This window comes from Diospyros lotus, chromosome 9 (assembly GCF_014633365.1).
Source record: "Diospyros lotus cultivar Yz01 chromosome 9, ASM1463336v1, whole genome shotgun sequence".
In the NCBI taxonomy this organism is placed as follows: domain Eukaryota; kingdom Viridiplantae; phylum Streptophyta; class Magnoliopsida; order Ericales; family Ebenaceae; genus Diospyros; species Diospyros lotus.
Genome location: NC_068346.1, coordinates 7,050,516 through 7,073,979, shown reverse-complemented (window position 1 = coordinate 7,073,979; position 23,464 = coordinate 7,050,516). Strand labels below are relative to the sequence as shown.

The 23,464-nt window shown below is 37.2% G+C and overlaps 2 protein-coding genes across 12 annotated transcripts in view; both read right to left on the bottom strand.

The window, feature by feature from the left end:
• The window catches only part of LOC127809780 (caffeoyl-CoA O-methyltransferase-like), a 60,234-nt gene that overhangs the window by 22,221 nt on the left and 14,549 nt on the right, over nt 1–23,464 (bottom strand). Inside the window, exons 1-6 of one of the 10 annotated variants that reach the window (XM_052348857.1) lie at nt 4,912–5,321; nt 4,188–4,249; nt 2,731–2,876; nt 2,447–2,591; nt 2,088–2,219; nt 1,248–1,831 (exon numbers count right to left, since the gene is read on the bottom strand). In XM_052348857.1, the coding sequence (XP_052204817.1) occupies nt 1,541–1,831; nt 2,088–2,219; nt 2,447–2,591; nt 2,731–2,876; nt 4,188–4,238 (765 nt within the window). In that variant the 5' untranslated portion in view covers nt 4,239–4,249; nt 4,912–5,321 and the 3' untranslated portion in view covers nt 1,248–1,540. The other 9 variants (XM_052348863.1, XM_052348858.1, XM_052348855.1 and 6 more) reach the window with 9 other exon arrangements.
• On the bottom strand, nt 15,931–21,628 carry LOC127809779 (putative late blight resistance protein homolog R1A-10). 2 transcript variants are annotated; one of them, XR_008025244.1, is made up of 3 exons: nt 21,425–21,628; nt 17,116–20,757; nt 15,938–16,930 (listed from the first exon to the last, which is right to left on the bottom strand). XR_008025244.1 is itself a non-coding variant. In XM_052348851.1 (2 exons), the coding sequence occupies exon 2, from the start codon at nt 20,738–20,740 to the stop codon at nt 17,996–17,998; it is 2,745 nt and encodes a 914-aa protein (XP_052204811.1). In that variant the 5' UTR covers nt 20,741–20,757; nt 21,425–21,628; the 3' UTR covers nt 15,931–17,995. The 2 variants fall into 2 exon arrangements, 1 of the variants encoding a protein (XP_052204811.1); XM_052348851.1 differs by having other exon boundaries at nt 15,931–20,757.

The following is a 23,464-nucleotide window of genomic DNA, read 5'->3' as shown; positions in this document are numbered from 1 at the left end:
TAAAAAATAAAGTTAAACTAAAAAAATTAATTGACTGGACATAACCTACTAGGTTTGTCACAACAAATTGTGACGAACCCAAATAGATTTATTGACGGCTTGTGATGAATAGAGAGAATAAGTAAAAAAAAAAAAGGTTTAACAAAACCTAGATATTTCGTCAAACCCAAATAACAAAGAAAGAAGAAAAAGAAGCGTTTTATGGAATCTATATTTAGGTCTAACCAAATCTAGAACACATAGAAAGAAAACTCAATAAAAGAAAAAGATGAAGAAGAAAATAGAACATAATCCAAGAAAAAAAAGAACAAGAAGGAGAGAGTCTTTGTAATGAATTGATTAATTGAAATTTAATGGCATTTTGTATAAAAATGAGTAATTATTTTCAATTAATTGAGGAGGAAAAGGTCGCGGGATAGAACCCCGACTAAACAAGTTTAAAGCTGGGTTTATGTTTAAAAAAAATAAATAAAAATTCGGAGCAGCCCAGCTGGTGTCAGGCCCAAGCCCGTGCGCCACGTGGGCCGCATGCGCGGGCCAGGCGACCAAGCGCGCCATGCAGGGCCCTGCGCGGCCCTGCTGCGCGCCCACGTAGAGCTAGCCTTAGCCACTTAAGATTGACATCTACCATCTTCTTTCTTCTTTCTTCTTCTTTTTTTTTTTTTTTATGTATATGTAAATATATAAAAGTCAAAAACCCATTAGTTAAATATTCGATCTGTGGACTGCAGGAAGAGCTAAAAGCAAGCAAAGAATGGGCCCTTAAACCCACTAAATCACAAAAGAGTAATTAATCCCACTAGCAAAATGGATGGCTTCCATGGCCACCAATAGTGTTCTCTTTGTGGAGGAAATTAATCATAAACTTATCTCTAATCCTATCATATATTAACCAAACAATTAACAGTGAGATTAGGTTTAATTCTTTTTCGAGTTGTGGCAACCTTAATACAGTTCAACCAACTTTGATTTGTTTTTGGCTTGTGTGTAATTGTACAATTTTATCTAAAAAATAAATTCGTATGAAGTGGGATTTTTTTCTTAATAATTTTTTACTTACTATAATATCAACAAAATAACATTGTATAACAGTTATAACGAATATTTTTGAATTGTCATATGATATTGGTGAATATATGGATAATAAGAGGCCATAGCCCTTTTTATTGAATGCCATAATAACTCCAATTAATCTTGGCTATATATGTAGTTTTGTTGTTGTTTGGTAGTAGTGGATGTGGATGTAGTTGTCCTTATCAGCATCCATAAATACAATCAGATCTTGGCAGTAACATTACGGGGTTTTACATTGAGTAATTGTCAATAATATGAGCAACAACATCAACAATAATCCCTTTGGGCATTGTACGTCCCAAAGGCAACCTTTTATTCTGCGTAACTTCTCGAACATCCGATGGCACCATACTATCAATATTACTCATCCGATCTGAACTCTCTTATTGAATTCAAAAAGTTAAAAAGGGAAATAGTGCATAAAGTTGTTCGCAAGGGCCAACTTGATCCCGATACTACTATTTTATTAGATGATGCGCCTGCAAAGAGTGACACCATCACCAATGGAAATCTGCACGATCTCCACCCGATGGTCGGAGGCTAGTCGTTTGTTGAGATCAATTATGGCCTTTCTATAGGGACGAAAAAACTCAGGGACGTCTTCCTCTTCACTTGCAACTGTGGAGAACCATAGAGTGTTGTCATATGCAATAACACCTCCTATCTTCACCATTTGTATGGCTTTCTCATGGTAGTTAATGTAGTTGTCCTTGTCAGCATCAACAAACACAAAGTCGAAAGCCATTTTGTTTTTGTCCTGCATTAGGAGATCGTTATTTTGAGACACGTAAGCATATTTGGACACATTTATGTAGGTAGATATTGCATGATACAACACAAATGACAATCTGCATGAACTAATTCTATACCTTAAACCACATCTATCCATATCCTCTCAAAGGCCTACATATCCCACGACGATGGCAAATAAAAATATGTTCAAGAGCTTAAGGGTTTCTCCATTTTCAGATTGGGGAAAAAAAAAAAAATTCTAAGTGGAACTTAATACTTACATTCCTCAACATCTCATCCAGAACAGAAAGGGCATCTGATTGTATGAAGTTGATCTTATGCTCCACGCCGGCCTTCTGAATGAATGGCAGTCCAACTTCGTAAGCTTCTCGGTCTGGGTCTATTGCCACTATCTGTAGAAAAATAAAGAAGTTTCACAAGATAAGAAGTTTCTGTTTTCAGGGGCTATAAGAATGACAAAATATCCTTCGTAAATTTTCTCATAATTTCACAGGTATTGTAACTTAGTTGTTCTAACTGAAACGCAGAACTAATAAAATGTGCTAACAGGCCAACTACAATGCAACCGTCTTTGCTTGATGACAAATAACAGTACGTGCACTCGGTAAGAAGGCCCAACCTGGCCATCATGAGGCAAGGCAAGAGCTGTAGCAAGAAGAGAATAGCCTGTGAAAACCCCAATCTCTATTGTCCTCTTGGCATTCATCAGTTTCAAAAGCATTGAAAGTAGTTGTCCTTCATCAGGTGGCGACATAAGCTCCGCTCTACAATTCAAATTACAAACTTGTAATACAACAATTGAGATCATCAATGAACATAAACTTTGAAAATAATGGACCGCATAATTTTTCCTTTTTAATAATTTTTCAAATTGAAAAGTACACGAGTTTGAGTAAGCATTACCGAGAAACAAATCCTTCATCATTGCTTCCAGTGAATTTGGAGCTTATAGAAGCTGCAACAGTTTGGTCATATTTTCTAAAGGTTGCTTCCCTTAAGCCCTTGAGTTCCTGGCACTCTCTTGGGTATGTGCTGGTATCCCAGATGTACTGCCAAAATAATCACTAAAGAAAATGACTAATGACTTAAGCCAAAACTTATGAACTGCTCAAGAAGAACATGCATATCAAAAGGAAAAGAAATAAAATTAGAAAGGAAAAGAGAGAAGAAACAAAAATGAAGGTGCATTGTTTTGAAAATGGATGTGCGGTAAGAATTATTGCCATCAAATGATTTTCTATAATTAATATCCCAAAACATCAACTAAATGCACAAAACTTCCAAATAATGGAGATAACAAACTTGATCATAAAGATACTTGGTTCATGGAAGCTGGCACACTTCTTAGCACGCCCTTCAATACTGTAGGACTAATTCTATGTAGGACTAGTTCCTTCATATCTTAACCATATAAGCAACACATTTTTATCAAAAGATTTTCCATAAAACAAATTTATGAGTGTCCTACCAACTTTCCATCCATTTTATTCCAACCATTATCAAGAATTGACTTCTCAGTAGTTGTTGAAATCTGAAACCATCTTATTCTTTGTATTTTGTTTATCTTACCATCTAAAATCATAGGTTCACTTGCATATTAAGCTGATATAGTTAGATTAGATCTCTAGATTGAATTCAAAACTGAGCATCTAAATGCAGCAATACAACATATTGTGATGTGACGGAATGCACCAAATTATCTAGGATGTTAATGGCTGAACAACTGATATACATGACCTGTCATTTCAAAATGTCAAACATAATTCTTCAGAGTTGTAAATTAACTTGTAACGTACTCAAAATTCTTATAAGTAATTAAATAAATAAAGGCCTGTCCAATTTGTTTTCATATTGCAGGCAAGTCTTTCAATTTTGACCACAAGTCTTACTGTTTGGGTAGGATTTGCATTTAAATTGTTCCTTAGTACGGAACCAAAGCCAAAAGAAGTTGTTAATTATGCACAACCAAATTAGAATTCTTAATAGGACTGTGATTTGTGTGCCGACCCAATCAGCCGGCAGGGGGCAAAATGGTAATTTGCCCCTACTTGCTTTTTCAACTAGTGGGAGAACCGTAATTTTACATGAATAATATTCCTTCTTAAATATTAATGATCCACTCATGTATAAGATAAAAGGATAGGTACGCAGAATCGCTACCAGCCTACCAGTTTCCAGGGAATGGATTAAGAGAAGGATAATGATTTTAGAGTTCAATGCAGTCATCCAACTACATCGGACAAGAGGGGGATGAATATGGTCCGACTGTGTTGACGACTGCATGGAACCAAATTATCATTATCCGTAGAAGACTAGGGAGAATGCTAAAAGAAGACACTAAATGGTGAAAAGCGGTTAACCTTTTGAAGAGCCTCGTTCTTGAAGAGGTTCTTGAAGACTGTATCTGCCATGACTAATTAAGCTGCATAAAGGAACTCTTAATTCGTTAATGAAAGCAAACATTCAATTGATAGATAGACAGCTTCACTCAACTTTTAGAAACAAAATTATAGGAATAAAACAGAGAGAGAGAGAGAGGAGGGGGGTGGGGGAGGGACGGACTATCTAAACATGTAACAAATTTTTTTTAACCCCCATTAAGTACTCATTCGCAAATTCCACCATCCAAATACTTCAATCATTTACTACTTGGAGGATTCAGAAGTTTCATCTGATCAGTTAATAGAGAAAGTGTCATTCTGATCCACATCAGTTAGTGTCTAATTCTAAATTCTAATTACTATCTGAAGTATGGATCCGTAGATATGGATTCGAGCATCTATTTGAGTTCTACAACCAAAATATTGCAAATACACACAAAAGAGCCGAGTATAAAAAAAAAGAACAAAATGGATGATCTCCGCAGCCTTCAATGACAACACCCACGTCAAAAAAATGACTAAAAAACACTGGGCCGGGAAGTGCAGATTCATTACCATAAGGTCCAGAACTCCCTCCAAGCTCAACTACACCCAACATACAAGCACTGGGAATTCTATCAATCACACTATATATATGGGCGTAAACTTTACAAAACCAAACCGAGGAGACCAAACTAAACCGAGGAGAAAGAGAGAGCCATACCTGACTGCGCTAACCGACGAGAAGAAGATGTTAGTTAATAAAAGGCTGCAACAAAAGGATTACAAAATCTCAAAGAGACTTTTTATCCAGCACTTGGCAGGCAGAAAGAATGAACTGGAAACTGCCCTTTATTCACTCCACGAACCACCCTTTAAATAACATCTGACTGCAACAAACCATCAAGGAAATAAGCCCAATAACATGCGAATCGTCATCTCCTAAGAAACTGAAACCACATGGTCAACAAAAAGACCAAGATTGACTTGACAACCTCAAGATGAAATCCTACAAATTATCCAACAGATAAAATTTCTACATTACCAACTCCACGAGGGAATCGGCTTTCTACATTGTTTATTCACGGTATTGGCAAAAATTCCGAAATGGCGGTGATGAGCCGAAAGTCATGGCTGCCGCCACATGGAGACAGATCAGCAGAAAGACTGACCTTCGACGAGGTAGAGATGGAATATTGATGATCTAGAAGAACTGTTCCATTCAGATAACTTGCTGCCCAAGTATTTTAGATTAAATTAAGAAATTCAACAAAAAAAAAAAAAATCTAAATTAGGCCAAAAGGTTAATTAATTTAATTTAATTTGTCCGCTTAACAATTCGCCCCACATTACATTGCATTACTCTGCCAACAAAGTCATTAAAAGGATTGAATTCGTTTAACAATTATAAATCAATTGTTTACTCTCTCTCTCCCCCCCCCCCCCCCCCCCCCCCCCTTCTTCTTCTTCTTCTTTTTTTTTTTTAAAAAAAAAAATAGTAATTTTTAATTATAGTTCTTTTAATATAGGTGTTTAATGGAGATCCGATGTCTGGCTCCTTTCACACATGGGTTTAGCAAATTGCTGTCAAGATGGGAGGTGTGATTTGAATGTAATATATATACCATAGTTTTTTGATTGGTGTTTGGCTTAATTAATATTAAACCCCAAATATTCAAACAACATAATCTTCAACTTAAAGATGCCACCTCAACAGTATTATCAACTTGTATACTTTTTTAAATATAGCTGTACTTTTTTTTTTGAAAAAAAATAATTAATTAATTATAAGATTTTTTTTATGGTTGGCAATTTATAATTTTTAAATTATATTTTTATTTCTGCGATGATGGAGATAAAAAGAGGACTGAAATTTAACATAAATTAAAATTTAATAATTGCAATCACACAAATAAAAATATAATAGTCCTTTTTATAAGATGAAAATTTTTTATTTACCCTTCTCGAGGTTAAAGTCTAATGTGCTATCAAAGTCCAAATAATTTTTTTCTTTCATAGTCTTTCACCATGATCTTCTTCCTCCACATCATGCTCATATAAGTTTGTGTTTTCAAACAAGACTTAAGCGGTGACGATTTTTCGAGTGAATCAAATTTTTATAGGTTTCAACTTGTGATTGAATTGAAGTATAACCCAAATTCATATCACCACTTATTGACAAACCAAAATAGAAATCGAGTCATAAACTCATTAATAATTTCTTTGGAGGAGAAATGGGCTAAGTCAATTTGCTCAAGAAATGAGAAGCCAACTCATTTTCTTGTTTTGCCCTAGTTGTCCACATATAAAAGGTCTCGGAGACTCTCTTTCTCTTCTTTCCTCCCTCATATCGACGTCGTTTCTCCTCCCCCATCCCCATTTTGCTGTCGACCAACGTCTTTTTCCTTTCTATTGGCAGTGTCTGACTTGCTGCTTCATGCAACATCTCTTTTGCTATTTTATGTTGCATATCTCGAATCTTCTTTGTCGTTTTGGCCGATTGGATGGAAAATTCGTGCTTTGCCTATATATATCGATTCTTGGCTTCCTCTTTTGTGCACGAAGAAGCTCTCTCAGTTTTTTTTCTTCAACCCATTATCTTTGTGATATTTGTTGTTTCATTTGTGGACTCTACTTCATGTAGAGCAGTTCAGTTCTTGGCCATAAGGGTTTGTTTCGGTTGGGAGAGATAAGGGCAATTTGGGGTTGGGCTTTGTTGAGACTTGGTGGTTCTATTCTCGGTGTTGATTAAGTGGTGATTTGGTTGCCCATATCTGAGCCTTTGACGTCTCTATTGTGTCTGCTAGGAAATTTTCTATACTTTATGTATTTTCAATTTTCTAATTTCGATTAATACTTACATTAACCATATATTTTTTTGTAGATCTTTCGTTCACAAATGGTATCAAAGCCTTGTTAGACTTCTGGGTTGTGCAAAATTTGAACTAGATTGGAAAAATTCTTGAGTTTTTCAATTCGATTTCGCGGTAAGTAGTGATCGAATCGAATCTGTTTTCTTTTTTTTTTATTATTATTATCTTGGGGTGTCCGAGATTTGCCTGACTAATTCCCAGGAGGGTTGGTGACCTTCCCCCTGTTGCACCCCCAGATAAATCCAATTACAAATACAACCTATACATACTCGGAGCTAACTCTTAGCATGTTTGCACTCCCTTAATATCAACCGTTTTAGCTTTTCTATGCTGTCCCCCAACAGTACTCAGCTTTTTTAGGATGCTAGTGAGATTCAAACTCCTGGCCCTCTCATTAACCTCCTCTTGCTTTGTTGTTGCACTATGCCTCTGGGGGCTTAACAAAATACGTTTTCTTTATATTACTTTGTGCAGGCTTTGAGTTGGAGTGAAAGAACTTCATATTCGAAACCAGCGGCTGTTGGGCTTCCCATCTGTGTGGAGCATGTAAGCCCACTCGCCAGCCGGCGGCAACGTATGGAGCAACCAGTGGCGGTGCATGGACTTTGCGACGGTTCGATTTTCGACTCTCTCTTCAATATCAGAATTTGGTTCTGATCTTCATGGTGGCAATAGTGATTTGATTTAGATATTTTTGTGATTTATGTGTGTATTTAATTGCTCAGTGCCTTTAAATACTACTTAATAAACCTACGATATCTCTCTTTTGTTGCTATTATATTACTAGAATATCAATTCTTCAGTGAATTTATTATGCATATTTGCTACTTAGGACTTTGGGTGAAATTGTGTATTTCTTATGTCCTTAAGTTGCATTTTTGTATTGTACATATTTTCTGTAAACATGACTATACATTATTTTAAAATGATATAACGGAAGGAGTGATTTTTCTATATAACAACAAAACATTAAATTAATTATAGTTTAACAAGAAGTTTGAATCGGCTTTCTACATTGTTTATTCCCAGTATTGGTGAAAATTCCGCGGTGGTGACCCGACTGTCATGGCTGCCGCCACATGGAGACAGATCAGCAGAAAGACTGGTCGATGGAAAATTCATGATCTAGAACAACTGTTGGATTGAAGTCGTTTAACAATTATAAATCAATTGTTTACTCTCCAGTCTCCCTCCCTTTAAGGAATGGACAGAGTCTCTCTCTCTCTCTCTTTTAAATTAATAATTTTTAATTATAGTTCTTTTAATATAAGTGTTTAATGGAGGGATCCGATATAATATCTCAAAAAGTCAAAAATAATTATTCAGATCGGTGTTTGAGGACATTATTGAATATTTGAGATTTTAAGAAAAAGTATTTATTTATGTGGTTCTGAGAAAAGTAAGGAATTAAAGATAAATAATTAAATTATTTGGAAATGTTTAATTATGTAATTTGAGGAAATAGGAAATTTGGGAGTATTTTTTAAATAGGAAAATAAATTAAATTGGTGAAATTATGGAAATGTCAGGGTATGAGTGAAATAAGAAAGAAATGAAAGTGAGGGGGCATGTGTAATTAATGGGAATATTGGGCTGAAATGCGATTTCCAGAAGCGGACAAAAATAACCTTAAGTATAATATAGTGTGCATATAGGTTGAGGAAGCCGGTTGGCGCGAGCGGTAGCGCGCGAGGGTGTTCGTGTGCTGGGCGAGAGATCGAATCACGGGTCATGCGCGTGCGCTGGGGGAGAAATTCATTGATTTTTCATGGCGCCCTAAACGACGTCGTTTTGTGGCCCAGAGGCGGTCATGCGCTGGCTGCCACGCGGCAGTCTCTGGCAGCTTCTTTCTTTTGCTATTTTAACTCCCGATTTTGGGAGCATTTGGCCGAGGGAATTAACAGCAGTGAGAGGGGAGAGATTACAGTGAAAGAAATAGCCCGCGCGGAAGCTAAATTGGAGGAGAAATCTGATGAAAATTGGAGGAAAGTTCAAGCAAATTAAGGTTTGAATAATTAGGTAAGTTGTGTAAATTATGCAAGTAAATTTATACGGTTTGAAATTTAAATTATGGTGTAATTTTATTAATTTTAGTTGATTAAACCATTATTTTGTTATGCGTATATTATTTTGATTGTGAGGATTTGTGTGGCAGTGACTGTGCCGTGTGCCAATTTATATATCCATATGTATATATGTGTAATCAAAGTGTAAGTGTGAATCAGTGGTGAGTGCAATGAAATTGAAATGAAAAAACAGTTGAGCAATGCTAGCCGTAAGTGCATATAGGTAAGTTGTTATTATTATAAATTAATTAATTAATTATATACATTGAGAATGTTATTGGTGTGATATAATTTAAATTAAATTTAAGATTCATTGGGGTTTTATTTACAGAGTGCCTATATGGGATTTTAGACTATTAAATTATTTATATTACACTGTTAGATTTAATTAATGCGAGTCAAGGTTTTATTAATAGTTATTAAACGTTTTATTTCGCAGCGGGAGTGCAAGAAAAAGAGGAAACGGCCGTGTGAAGGCAAGTTCCTAACCCTCTCCTCGTGTTCTTTAATTCCCGTGAGAGACTTCGTAGTTTCTTATATTTTATCATCTCCCTTACTTTAATTCGGCACCTAGCCTTATTTATTGAATTATTATTCATTTGTTTTAAGTTAAATTAAATCCGTGACATCTAGAGTTTTGTTTGTTGTGAGTTTACGGGGGTTTGTACCGCCCCCACTCCTTTTGGGAATGATGTTGATCCAGCCTGAGAACTAGGTTCCTAGACGTCCGGGTTATTTATGATTTTTTCGGATTTATTTATGGTTCGGTTAGAGTTATCGAGCAGTAGGGCAGGGGTCGGTTGTTGGTGACATTGGGGTAAACTATTGTACGGTCCTGAAGTGAACCGTTGGGTGGACACTCCTAGTCACTGGCCGTTGACCGGTGCCGGGCACTGCTGACTAGCTCTGCCAGTATGTGATTTACTGCACGTTTAGATTTATTATATTGCTGTTCATGATTTGATATGCACATAGGTACGGGTTGCATATTGGGATATTCATTTACTGAGTATGCTTGTGTCACGACCCAAAATCTGGTATATCATGACCGGCACTAAGCCCTAGGCCCAGCGGCCCCAAAATGGACTAGTAAGCCTCTTCTCTAGTTCGATTTGAATAAAACAATATTACTGACAAGATATAGAACATGAATAAAATACCAATTCACCTTCTAACATAATATCTCAATATTTCATATACAGCAGCTGTACAAAATATCTATCACACTGCTGTCATAAATACATATCTGATCCCGTACCTCGGGCCCTTAGCACAATTATATGCCAACAAAAATAAAAGACAAAACATCAGACTCTACAACACGTGTATGTCTCCACAGAGCATCCTATAATACATTCGGAATCAAAAGAGGGTATGATATCATACCAGAAGATCTGCTGGACCAATAATCAAAAGGAGAATTCCCTGAAAATATTTTTAATAAAACGAGGTGAGTCTTGTAGACTCGCGAGTATAAGGTATGTCATGCCCACTAGGAGAGTATACAATAAAATGCTAGGATGATTATCATGAGTATAATAACGTAATAACAGTATAAACAGTGGAAATATGAACCATAAGTTTAAATAATTTGAGGTTTCAAAGGAAAACATAGTGTAAGAAAAATAAGTGCCTAAAGACAACCCTCATAAGTTGTTCCCTAACCACCTAAGTTCCCTATACTTTTGTATGAGATGCATGCACTGATTCTGAGAACACACTAGTAGAAACTGGCCTAACGCCTATATACACATGCACACAAGTATATATATCGGCACATACATCATCATCACTCAATATCATCATAAAGGCCCACGTGATAGCAGTGCTGAAACATACTATCCGTGTCTCTCATGGCCTTGGCATGCCAAGTGTAAGCACCCCCACTCGGATATCCCCAACCATCCGGACTACCCGAACGGGAGCGCCTACGGGAGGAGAAAGGAGATAAACACAAGACAAAGACCACCCTGGCATGCATACACGAAAATAAGAACAGCGGAAGCAAAGCTCAAGACATGCATGCACTATGGGTACCCCGTTAACACAGCGGTCACAAGATAAATAAATAAACACAAACTCCTATGCCGACATACACAAGACTCGAGAAAACACCCGGCACAGTACGAAATAATAGAGTAAATTCTTCTTAGACATCAGAGTAGATAGGGATTGACGAGACTGCCTGTACACCACACCGATTCTGCCGTTAAAGCTGACTCTCTTGCCATGGCCCACGCCGCCACTACCTGGAATGATGGAAAGCAAGGTGAGTCGAGAGACTCAGCAAGCATAAAAAAAGAAAGGCTGAAGGCTAAACATAACCAGAAAACTCTCCCCAAAATAAACCCCCAGGTACACACAAGCCATGAGACACTACAACACAACAGCTCAATAGCATAACAAAATAAAAGCACATACCGGTCCTTGGGGCCCACATAAGACACTTGGCACCCAAGTCCCATACCAACCTGCCGCTGCCCTGAAAGGCAACAAATATCTCCACAAACCTGCGCGCGCAATCCCAGGTCGGTACTCCCGTCACCCGTATCCGTCGGTACTCCCGACAACCGAGCCATAGGCTCCCTCGGAACGGTACTCCCGTCCGAGAACTAAATACTACCAGTATCCATGCAATGCACATAGAAATGCAATGGCGTAGTGAGCATCAACGTGATACAAGGCGCCCATACATCCAAGCATCAGGCCATGCTCCGCCCACATAGTAAACCACACGCCATGCATATGCCGCGCTGGATGCAACCTAACCAAGTTAGAATGTCCGTGTCCAAGCATACTCAATAAATGAATATCCCAACATCCATCCCGTACCCATGTGCATATCAAATTATGAACAGTAATACAAGATATCTAATCATGCAGTAAATCACATATCGGCAGAGCTAGTTAGCAGCGCCCGGCACCGGTCAACGGCCAGTGACTAGGGGTGTCCACCCGACGGTCCACATCAGGGCCGTACCATAGTCTACCCCAACGTCACCAACAACCGACCCCTGCCCCACTGCTCGATAGCTCTAATCGAACCATAAATAAATCTAAGAAAAACTGTAAATAAACCCGATAAAATCATAAATAAACCCGCCCGTCTAGGAACCTAGTCCCAACTGGGTTCAGCATCATTCCGAAAGGAATGGGGGCGGTACAAACCCCCATAAGCTCACAACAAACAAAACTCTAGAAGTCTCGGATTTAAATTAAAACAAATGAATAATAATTTAACAAATAAAGTTAGGTGCCGAATTAAAGTAAGGGAGAGGATAAAGTACAGGAAATCACGGGGTCTTTCACGGGAATTAAAGATTAGGAAGAGAGGGTTAAGAGCTTGCCTTTACACTGTCGTTCCTTGCTTTTCTTGCACACCCGCTGCGAAGTAAAATGCTCGCTGACAATAAATAAAATCGCAATTTTAATTAAATAAATCTACCGTGTAATATAATTAATTTAGCCGTCTAAAATCCCACGTAAGCGCACCACAATTAAAATCTCAACGAGTCTCATATTTATTTTAAATCAAATCACGCTAATAAAATTCTCGAAGCCAGCTTAATAAATTAAATTTAAATCAAACGACTCCAAATTCTATAATTACTAAACGAGCCGAAACAGACGAAAAGAGCGTATAAAATACGAGAAATCACAAGGTTTCTCACGGAAATTAAAGATCAGGATATGAGGGTTGAGAACTTGCCTGAAATTAGCTGATTCCGACCTCACTAGAGCTCCCGATGCAAATTAAATCATTTCCTGGCAAATAACACCACCGGGACTCAAATTAATTAATTTTAATCGCATAAAATTTATAATTTAAACACGTAATACTTCTACTAATTTTTACCCACGTACCTGATCACTTCCCATGCCGAAAAATCCCAAAATTATTTTATTTTCCTTTATTTTCTTCCTTTTCTTTTCTTTCTTTTCTCTGCTTTCTTCTTCTTCTCCTTCTTCTTCTTTTCTTCTTCCTCCCTGCATCTCCCGCACCTGTAACTCCATTTCTTCTTCTCCTTTCCTTTCCTCCTCCTTCTTTTCTTCTTCATTTTCCTCTTCTTCCTTTCTTCTTCTTCTTCTTCTTCTTCCCCGCGCTGCTGCCTCATTCTTCTCCTCCCACGCGTCCGGCCGCCTGCAACCACGCATGGCTGTGGCCGGCCTTCGCTGTCCGGCCCTCCGCTGGTCGCCGGGCCTACCTTCGGCCATCACCGCGCGCCACCGCGCCGCCCCAACTGCCGCTGCTTCATGTCGCCATGGCCACGACTTCTTCAAGCCGCGGCTGCTCCTCGTCGGCCATGACAGCGGCTGCCATGGCCGATTGGCCATCCCTCTCTCTCGTTCCATCTCTCTTTCTCACTCTCCCGGTCTCGATCTCTCCCTCTGGGCCGAGCTCTCTCTCTCTTTCGCATCAGCTCTTTTTCCTTCTCCCAATCGCAATCTCTCACTCTCTGCTCACTTTGAAAAAAATATGGCCACTGGCCATTCCATGGCTTCCACGCACCTGCACACAACCACACAAAATTGATTTAATTTCATTTTTTTTTGGGGATATTACACCAAGCCTCACAGTACCATGATCTTTTCCTACTGTGAGTCACCAGGGAATCTACTAGATAGTCCTCTAATAATAATGCAAATGATACCCTAATTTATGCACAAGTCATAATCATTTATCATTTCATGTGGTGTCTAAAATACACCATATCATTCAACATTTCACATTCTCAAAACAAGAAATCAGTTAGGGTATCTTTCTGTTTATGTCTCTTCTAGTATGATGAAAATATTTCATGTAATTTAGGAACAATTAAAAGAGAATATTTTCTATGATTTGAATATAGAAATCATTTACAAGTTATGCATAGAACAATTTATATACGTGCATAAAAATATGGTAAACATAACATATCCTGTCTACTCGCCTGGGAAACGATGACTTAAGTCCGAGTCTGGGGAGAAGATCGAACAAAATCCTGAGAATCTGAGCCTACAATAAATAGAATGGGGTGTCACATTTAGGTAACAAGAATAACGACGTAATGAAATTACCGAAAATCCTAACCATTGCCTAACACCCTGAATCGATTATTTGGTACCTTGGCCCGCGCAATATTCAAATCTGGCGTCATGAAATTCGTCGAGCTAAGCCATCGACTACGTCATTATGTCTCGCTTTGCTCGCTACGCGTAAGTGTATAGTGGAACTACATACCCACTTATAGGCTGCAATATCATAATATATATATATATATATTTACCCATAAACTAGTTTTCTTTTAATATAGATAATATATATTTTTTATCTAAATTCCTCATTTATCAAAAATACATACATATATATATTTATAACTAAATTGATAAATTTTCTTAAAAATTTAATAATTCATTAATAATTTAATAAATGGTTTAAAAGGAATAAATTGTAATATTCTAGCCTCAAAATAGAAGGAATCCATCAGAAATCAGGATTCGAAATAAACCCACGTCATCATCATAGGCTAACTTAGAACGCACTCGGGGTCAGTCTTGCTCGGCCTCGAGTCATCTAATAGGGCTTCGTCCTTAAGACTCCGATCAACAAAATGACTCGCCAATCATATCGCCAATTCTAGGAGACCTAAAGAGAACCCAAATTAAATCAACCTCGATATCCTGAGTAGGACCAACCTAATCAAGTCATCCTAAGTCCACGGACAAGCGACAAGGGAGAACAAGCCGAGTGGGCCAGCCCAAGGGCTGCCACAATTGGGTCAATCATGCCCAACACATTGGGCCATCCTAAAACCCAATCGGGCCCCGCCATCCTAAGCTAAAACCTAACCCGACATGCCCAACCCCAAAAGCCCTCATTTACTTTTTCCTTATATTTTATTTATTTTTATTTTTCTTTTCTTTTCTTCCTTTCTTTTTCTTTTCTTTTCTTTTCTTTCTTTTTCTTTTCTTTTTCCTTGCCATCAAACTGCCGCCGCCGGCCGGCCAAAAACGACCGACCAATATACCAATACGAAGCCCTCGCCACGAATAACAACATATATTAAAATGAAACCAATCGGATGGTCAGATCTTAATAGATCTAAAAATTAATTTTCGGCCAAAAATAGAGGCAAATCTAGCCATCGCCGTTCGCCGACCGCCGGCCATTTTTTCGACGATCAGAAACTACCCCAAGGTGCGCAACACTAAGGAGAGCAACATACCCAAAAATGAGAAAGATCGGACAGCTAGATCTTTGTAGATCTAGAGTCAACCTCTCGGCCAAAATGGATAAACAAACTGCCAACGTCGCCGGCCACCGTGGCCGGCGATTTTCGACGATCCAAGACCGCCACCCAACCCCCTCAAGCAAACCGACCAACATATCCAAGAATCAAAGAAATCTAACGGTCGGATCTTCGTAGATCTGACCTTAAACATTCGGCCATAAACCCCATCGCGCCTCAACCCATATTTCACGAAAACAACAAGAAAAATCGAAAAGATGAAGCCAAAGCACTTACCTCCTTGTAGATCGGGGGCACTTTAACGGTGAAAACGAAGTCGAATCGTCGATCGAACGGTCGGATTGCTCAAAATCGCCGAAAATTCGAGAGGGAAAATGAGAGAATAAAAGAGAGAGAGAGATTCTGATTTGGGGGGGGGCTGCCGAGCGCCTCCCCATTTTCTTTTTATATTTTTTCCATTTTTTTTAATTAATTATTATATAAATAATTTAATTAAATTAATTTTTTTTTTTTTTGGATCTTTACAGCTTGGACATGGACATGCTAGCTTGGTTAGGTTGCATCCAGTACGGGCATACACATCGCGTGTGATTTACTATATGGGCGGAGCATGGCCTGATGACTGGATGTATGGGCGCCTTGTATCACGTTGATGCTCACTACGCCATTGCATTTTATGTGCATTGCATGGCTACTAGTAGTATTTAGTTCTCGGACGGAAGTACCGTTCCGAAGGAGCCTATAGCTCGGCTATCGAGAATATCGACAGGGATACGGGTGGCGGGAGTACCGACCCAGAATGCTGGAGGTATTACAAAAATGTGTGTCAACATATCCTAAATCTAAAAGTCATTGACTCTTGGATTTGAGTTGGGTTATCACAATCAGAATTCAAGACAAACTCAAAGGTCATTACATGATAGAAATTCCATGTTAGGATTCACAATTTCAAGTCTTCAAAATGATAAAATCCTAACATCATAATTGGATATTGTGGGGGCTATATCTTAACTTCGCAGCGTCATGGTTTGAACTAGTTGATGAGACTGGAAAGTCATTGCATCACACTTAGGGCCGGGTTTCTGGAATTGAAATGAAACGAAACCAAACCCCTAGAATATTTTATTATAAAGTGCCACCCAGAGGCAGCTTGTGAAGGGTGTAGCATTTCAAATGGATTAAGTAGCAAAATGCCAAAAAAGCAAACAGAAAGAAACCAAAAGAGAACAAATATAACACAAGAACAGGGGCGGAACTAGAAATTTTTACTTGGGGCTTCAAAAATTTTTTTCCAACTATGAACTTTATCAATAGAAAAAAGAAAAAAAATAAAAAAAAAATTCAGCAATTTGAAAAAGCCATTCATTTCTTCTAACCCAATTCTCATTATTGCAACTTAATAAATCATACAAACACTCCAACAACACAAAAAAAGAGACATTTCTGGCACGACGAATCTAAGTTCATAAACAATGCTTAGTGTTGATGATATTTGCTAAACATGACGAATTCAAGTTCATCGACATTTTCTTCTGGGATGTGTGCAAAATTATTGGCGAATCTCGAATCCAATTCTGGAATAGGATTTGAATTAGTTTATAAGTGAAACCAATTTTGAACATTTTGAGGGTTTGCACAAGAGTTTGCAAACTCTTTTAATAATGCTAGATAAACTTGCAAATTATCAACTTAAAAATCATATATTAACAAATTAAATCTAAAAACTCAAAGAGGTTAACAATTTAGGATTTCATCATACCTGTTGTTGGAGGGCAAAAATTTTGGATGCACAACCATAAATGAGATCTTGAAACCTAACTTGAGCTTCATATGAGAGTGTAACGGCAACCGCATAATGATCACTTACCAAAAATCGAGCTAGGAGCTTAGAGACATTTCTGACACCAAAAATCGTGTTATAGTTGCAAAAGAAGTAGATCCTTGTTCATGGCTGAAGTAAGGGGCAAAAACACTCTTGGATACATTTTCTTCAAAAGAATCTACAGGCATCGTATTGAGAACCAGATGCAGAAATTATGGCCAGAACTACAACCGAGATAGCAAAAGAGATTGAGGGAGCAACATCAGCTTCAATAGCGTTGGTGGCCATGGCAGAACTTGAAGTGGTTTTTGCTCTCTGCTTTTGGACAGAATGAAGACTAGAAAAATGAACTGGGCTCTCAGTTTTTAGCTGGCAAAAGAGCTCTCTGGTGAACAATGGACTCTCTGATTTTCGTCTAACCTTGAGCAGATGAACGGAGTTCGGTTATACACAACCAGACCCGACCCGACATGGAGACAGACACTCCGCAAAATCAGCCACAAAATTTACAAAAAGTCCATGAGACATATTGGAGAGAAACACGTGAAGGAAAATCGAAAAGGTTGCTGGCGTCGCGATAGTATCTGGACGTATGACACCATCGTTGGAATTTCAAAAAGCAGTCGAGAAATCGGAAAGCTGTTGGAGAGAAACACACGCCGGACATTGTGGAGGGATTTTAACAGAATCTGGATTCTGAGAAAGAAAAGAAGCAAGGGGGGATTGGACTGGCTTGAAATTAAAAAATATTTTTTTAGAGTATAAAATCCATTTTTTTTTAAAATTGCTGCCCACCCCCTGCCTCCCCACAAGGAGTTCATGGATCCAATAGGTTGCACAAAATTGTCTTTCCCATGTTTTTTTGGTCATCCACAATTTGCTTAACAGAATTTTCAACGCAAAGATCGCACCAGTTTACCTCAATCATCTCTAGTGTCATTATATCCCCTATTTCGTATGGGAGCCCGTTGAGAGAAAAACATCCATCCAAAGCTAAATGTTGCAGGCTGGGAAACTGATAATCACGAACGACCCAGTCCTCAATGTCTAGAAAGGAGAGTTTCAAGAATTTGAGTTTTTGAAACACTGTATTTACTTCCCACTGGTCCTCGGTGCATGCCTCACTTAACAATTTGAGAGACTCGAGGTTGGGCACTAACTCGGCCAGACACGATACTTCCTCCCACTTCAAGTAGGTTTCCTCCAGAGTAAGCTTCTTAAGATTGGGGGGGAATTGAAAGCATCCCAGCTTATGTGACAACCAAGAAAATTGAGTGTTAGACAACTTCAATTCCTGTAGGTGCTTTAGAAAGGCTAGATCAGGAATTGTCAAACATTCATTCTGTAACATGTCCCCCCTAAACCCAAGCTTCCTAAGATGAGGAGCTCCTGTCAATAGATCTTTCCAAGACCATGGATCTACCATTGACAGAGTTTGTAAGTTTTCCAATAAGAAATGAACTGGGGAAACTGGTTGTTCAATTTTGCAAATCATTGGTCCAATAAGACGGAGATGCCTTAAGCTTTCCATCTTTCTTGTGAATCTAGACAAACCAACTACCCAAGGTCCATCAGATGACCAATAGGTTGTGATGTAAATGGTAAGAGTTTCCAAATAATGGAGGTCACATATTGAATTTGGGATGTTTTCCTTTCTAGAATACACGAGCAAAGAAAAGCTCAAGTACTTCAAGAGAAGTAGTTGTTCTACCACATTGGGGTACTTATTAAACTTAATTGAGCTCATCTCTAAAACCTTAACAAGTTTGAAGCTTTTAGAGATGAATTCAATAGGTGCTATATCATTGCGAATCCTAGACCAAGTACACAGAAATGAGCGGACATTAAGTGATGGAGGGATTAAGAAGATACTTTCAGAATTTGAAATATCAATGCTCAGGCGACGTGCACCCAAAAACTGATGCTTGGGCGTAAAAGGCAAATAGTCAACATGTGGATTAGAAACATTCACCAGGAAACAATCTTCCTTTGCTTTTCTTCGGCAAAAATCATGGACCAAATCATGAATACCACAGGCTTTGATTGCACCATTAAACCCTCTTCTCAAAACTAGTACAAGGCTTCTTCTAATTAAATCCATCAAGTACTCCTCGGCAACATCCTCCAAGCTTTTTTCCTCCATCTCATGAATAAATCCCTCAGCAACCCACAACCTAATCAACCTGGAAACACGAATTTCAAAGTCCTCTCTGAATGCTCCTAAGTACAGAAAGCAAGGCCTCAAATGATGAGGCAAGTGGTAGTAACTTAGTGCTAGTGTTTTCATCCATAGTCGTGGATCCCTACCTATCCATGAATTCATGGTTTCCCGAACTTGATTCCAACAGTTTACCCTCTTCTCTTTCCTTGCGAGAATTCCAGCCACTAGAACAATTGCCAATGGTAGTCCCTGGCACTTTTGTGATATTTGTTTCCCTATCTCCATGAGCTCTGAAGGACAAGTTTCTTCTATTCCAAATACCTTGATTTGTAGCAATTCCCAACTCTCAACATGAGTTAGAAACCGTAGAAAAAGAGGTAGTCTGCTAGGATTGGCATGCAAAGCCACATCTGCCAGTCGACTTGTGAACAAAATTCTACTTCCATTGTTGTCATTTGGAAAACAATTCATCAAATCAATCCAGGCCTTGCTGTCCCATATATCATCCATCACAATGAAATATACCTTTCCCTTTAAGCCTTTGTACAGCCTTCCCGCCAAGTCGTTTTCAGTCATTTGCTGAATCCCTTCGGCATCTTGACCAAGTGAACTTAAGAGTCGAAGCAAAAAATCTTTCCTGTTGAACTCTTGAGAAACATATGCCCATCCACGAATACGGAAGCGATATTCAACAAGAGGATCGCTGTAAACTCTTCTAGCCAGAGTGGTCTTGCCTATTCCAGCCATCCCAACAATTGAAATAACCTCTAGCTGCTTTCTTTCTCCAAAAAGTTGCTCTAGTATGATCCTTGTCTCGTCCACAAGTCTTACCATTGTTTCCTTCTCCCACTTAGGTATACTATCTTTTGATGAATTTCCAACTTCCAGGCCTCTCATCGTACATATCTGTTTCTCATGAATTTCCATAACCTCCCTCTTGATGGTATTAATCTTTTGCTTGACACATTCAACATTTAATGAGACATCCTCCTCCTCGTCCTCCTCCATCTTCTTCTTTTGGTTTTTCTTCTTCTTCTTCTCCTTCTCCTTTTTCTTCTTCTTCTTCTTCTTGTTGTTCTTCCTCTTCTCATTCGTCTTCTTCTTCTTCTCCTCCTCTTCTTTAGATTTCTCCTTCCCCAAGATAGCATTATATACGTACAAGTCAATGGTGTTTTCTGCCTCATACATCACATCTCTAATTCGTCTCTTCAAATTCTTCACTGTTTCGTTCTTGTGAAACTCCTGGTCTTGATCCTCAAAGAAAGCTTTCAATAATCCAAGATCCTTGTAAATAGATTCAATTAGATAACTCCTCTTTTTAGTAAGAAAAAAATCCACCTTGCTATTTAACAACTGCTTCAAATTCTCCATAAGAGAGCTGATGGCAGTTTCAACCAGCATTATGTGTAGTAGCTTTCCTGCGAAGGGGGTACAGAGAGAGAACTCCCCATCAATTCCCATACTGAAATTAGACATCTGCTCTAAAAACAAAAATAAATAATATAGTAAAATCAAATAATTGAGTACAAAACTGCCAAAAGGGAAAAAAACCAAAAAGTGCAAAAGTAGCCTAGTGTAGCAAATAAGTAATGTTGACTGTGACCATACCCCATACCCATGAAAGGAAAGCCAAAAATCATCTTGGAATTTCATTTTACTACTTGTATTTTTCAGCAATCAAATAGAAACTAGAAGCAAACGAAATAAAAGAGGATTACAACAAAAGAACTATAATAAGCATGGCGTAAAATGTATTATGTGGTGAAGAAAGCAGATCCTACTCAAACATAGTATATTCATGAAGTATGAAAATTAGATTCCAAACTGAAATAATCTTAACTAGAACGAAGAAGGCGGCTTAGCGCCACTAAGTCAGTTCTACGCATTGAGCACAAAAGTAGATATATAATCACGGGGTAAAGGGAGGTGGGCTGTCGAATGAAAACAGAAAAAGTAGATATATATAATCAACATTTCTCAGATCCAACTAGACCCATCTAGTTCATGAGATCCTTCTTGCAAAAAAATTGCAGGTTAAGCAGCCAAATCAACATCATTTTTCCACAAATAACTGGTCTGTCCTACCAGTGGAACGAAGGCCGAGGTTTGTGCCGTGCGTGCGCCAAGGGGAAACTGGAAAAGCCCGTTTCACCTTCAAGATCCGCTCTTTCTTCCTTGTATTCTCATACTACTTCTCTGGTATTATATTACTAAGGCCATCTCCAAGGTATGGCCAGAATTCTCCTAAGGCAGAAAAAGAGGAAAGTGTTTGAATTCATCACCTATAGCTCGCTATATGTTTTGTCGCTGCTTAAAATTTGACTTTGGTTAAAATTACTTCCTATAGATGAGGAGTTGAAATTTGCTCCCTATTCTAATTTTATATATATTTTATATATATTAAAATATTAAGTGAATTATATTTTATGTATTTAATTATTATTTTTTTACATACATATATTTAATTATTTTTTATATTTGATTATACATTTATTTATATGTAAATATTTAATTATATATTTTGTGTATGCATGTATTTAATTATTTTGTGTACTTGATTATTTATTTTGTATGTATTTGATTATTTTATGTATTTAATTATTGATTATGTCTATGTGTGTATCTTATTATTTTAATGTAATGTGTATGTGTGTATTTGATTATTTATTATGTGTATTTAATTCATTTTGTATATTACGTACATAATTTTTCTATATGTTTTAATATAATGTTTTGAATTGATCTAAAAATGAATGTCAAAATTACTCAATTAGATTATTTAATATTGTATTTAAAATAATTATTATTATATCGTAAGGATAATATTTATTTTTGTGATTTTTTACACAATTTGACAATTAAATTTCAAATTATGGAAATATTTTAAATAATTTTGTTAAATAATCATTTTTAAAACATATTAGTAAATTTATTTATAAATATATTAAGTATTATAAAAATCTAATACCGTCGTATTTATTATTAACTTATCAAATAAATAATAAAATCTTATAATAATAAAAATTATAAATGAGATAAAATAAATAGAATTAAAATTTATTAATAAATAAGTGGGATGGGGAGGAGAATAGGGAGTGTGGTTAGAATACATACAATTTTCTAAACAAAATCAGAATAGGGACTGAATTGTTTATAATATAATAAGGCGTAGAATAAGGAGTGTGGTTGGAGATATTCTAACGCTTCATTTGGCTGGGCGATTTGACTGTCTATAAGTTAGTGTAGTAGATTTAAGCTACCCAAACTTATATATTATAAGCGTTTGGCTTTAATAAAGAACGTTTAAGTTATATATCTTAAATACTCATATATCAGCTTTTTACACAAATTTTCACTATCAGTTTTTGAGAAAAGCTATTATTAATGCTTAGTTTCGTTAGGCCTTTATTTTTATACCTTTTAAGTTAGGTAGTGTTTAAACTGATTATAACGCTTAAATTAGGTAACGTTTAAACTGAAAATATATTTGGATAAATATTCTTTTAAACTATTAATTAATAATTATGTGTTTGGTTTGAAAAAACTGATAAGTTATTAGACATTGATAAAAAGACGAAAATAGATATATTATTAAATCATATAAAAATACATAAAATACTAAGTTTTAATAATTTTGTTTATAAATTAACGTTTAATTGATAAAATTTTATTGTTAAAAAATAAATACGTTAATTTTACTATTATAAATTAACATTGTAGTAGTATAATTATTAAGAAATATGTTTTTATTAAAATTAATATATATTATATGTTATATACAAAATTATTATACGTGTTAAATATATATATATATATATACAGTGAAAAAAAAACTGGCAACAGAGGAGGAGATGGGCAATCGAGCAAAAAGGGACAGCGACGGCGCAAAAGGCAACAGCAAGAGGAGGTGAAGTAGGCGGCAAGAGACTGGGTGGCTTGCGGCAAAGGATCTAGAAGTAGAGGTGGCGATGGCTGTAGTAGGACTGAGGCGATTTGCAACAATTGAACTAGGCTTGCGATGGCGGTGAAAGAGCCGGCTTACGGCGGTCGAGCTGGGTGATGGTGACGGTAGTAATGGAGAAGAGGCGACGACATGGCGGATGCAAAGAATAGGGAGAAAAAATA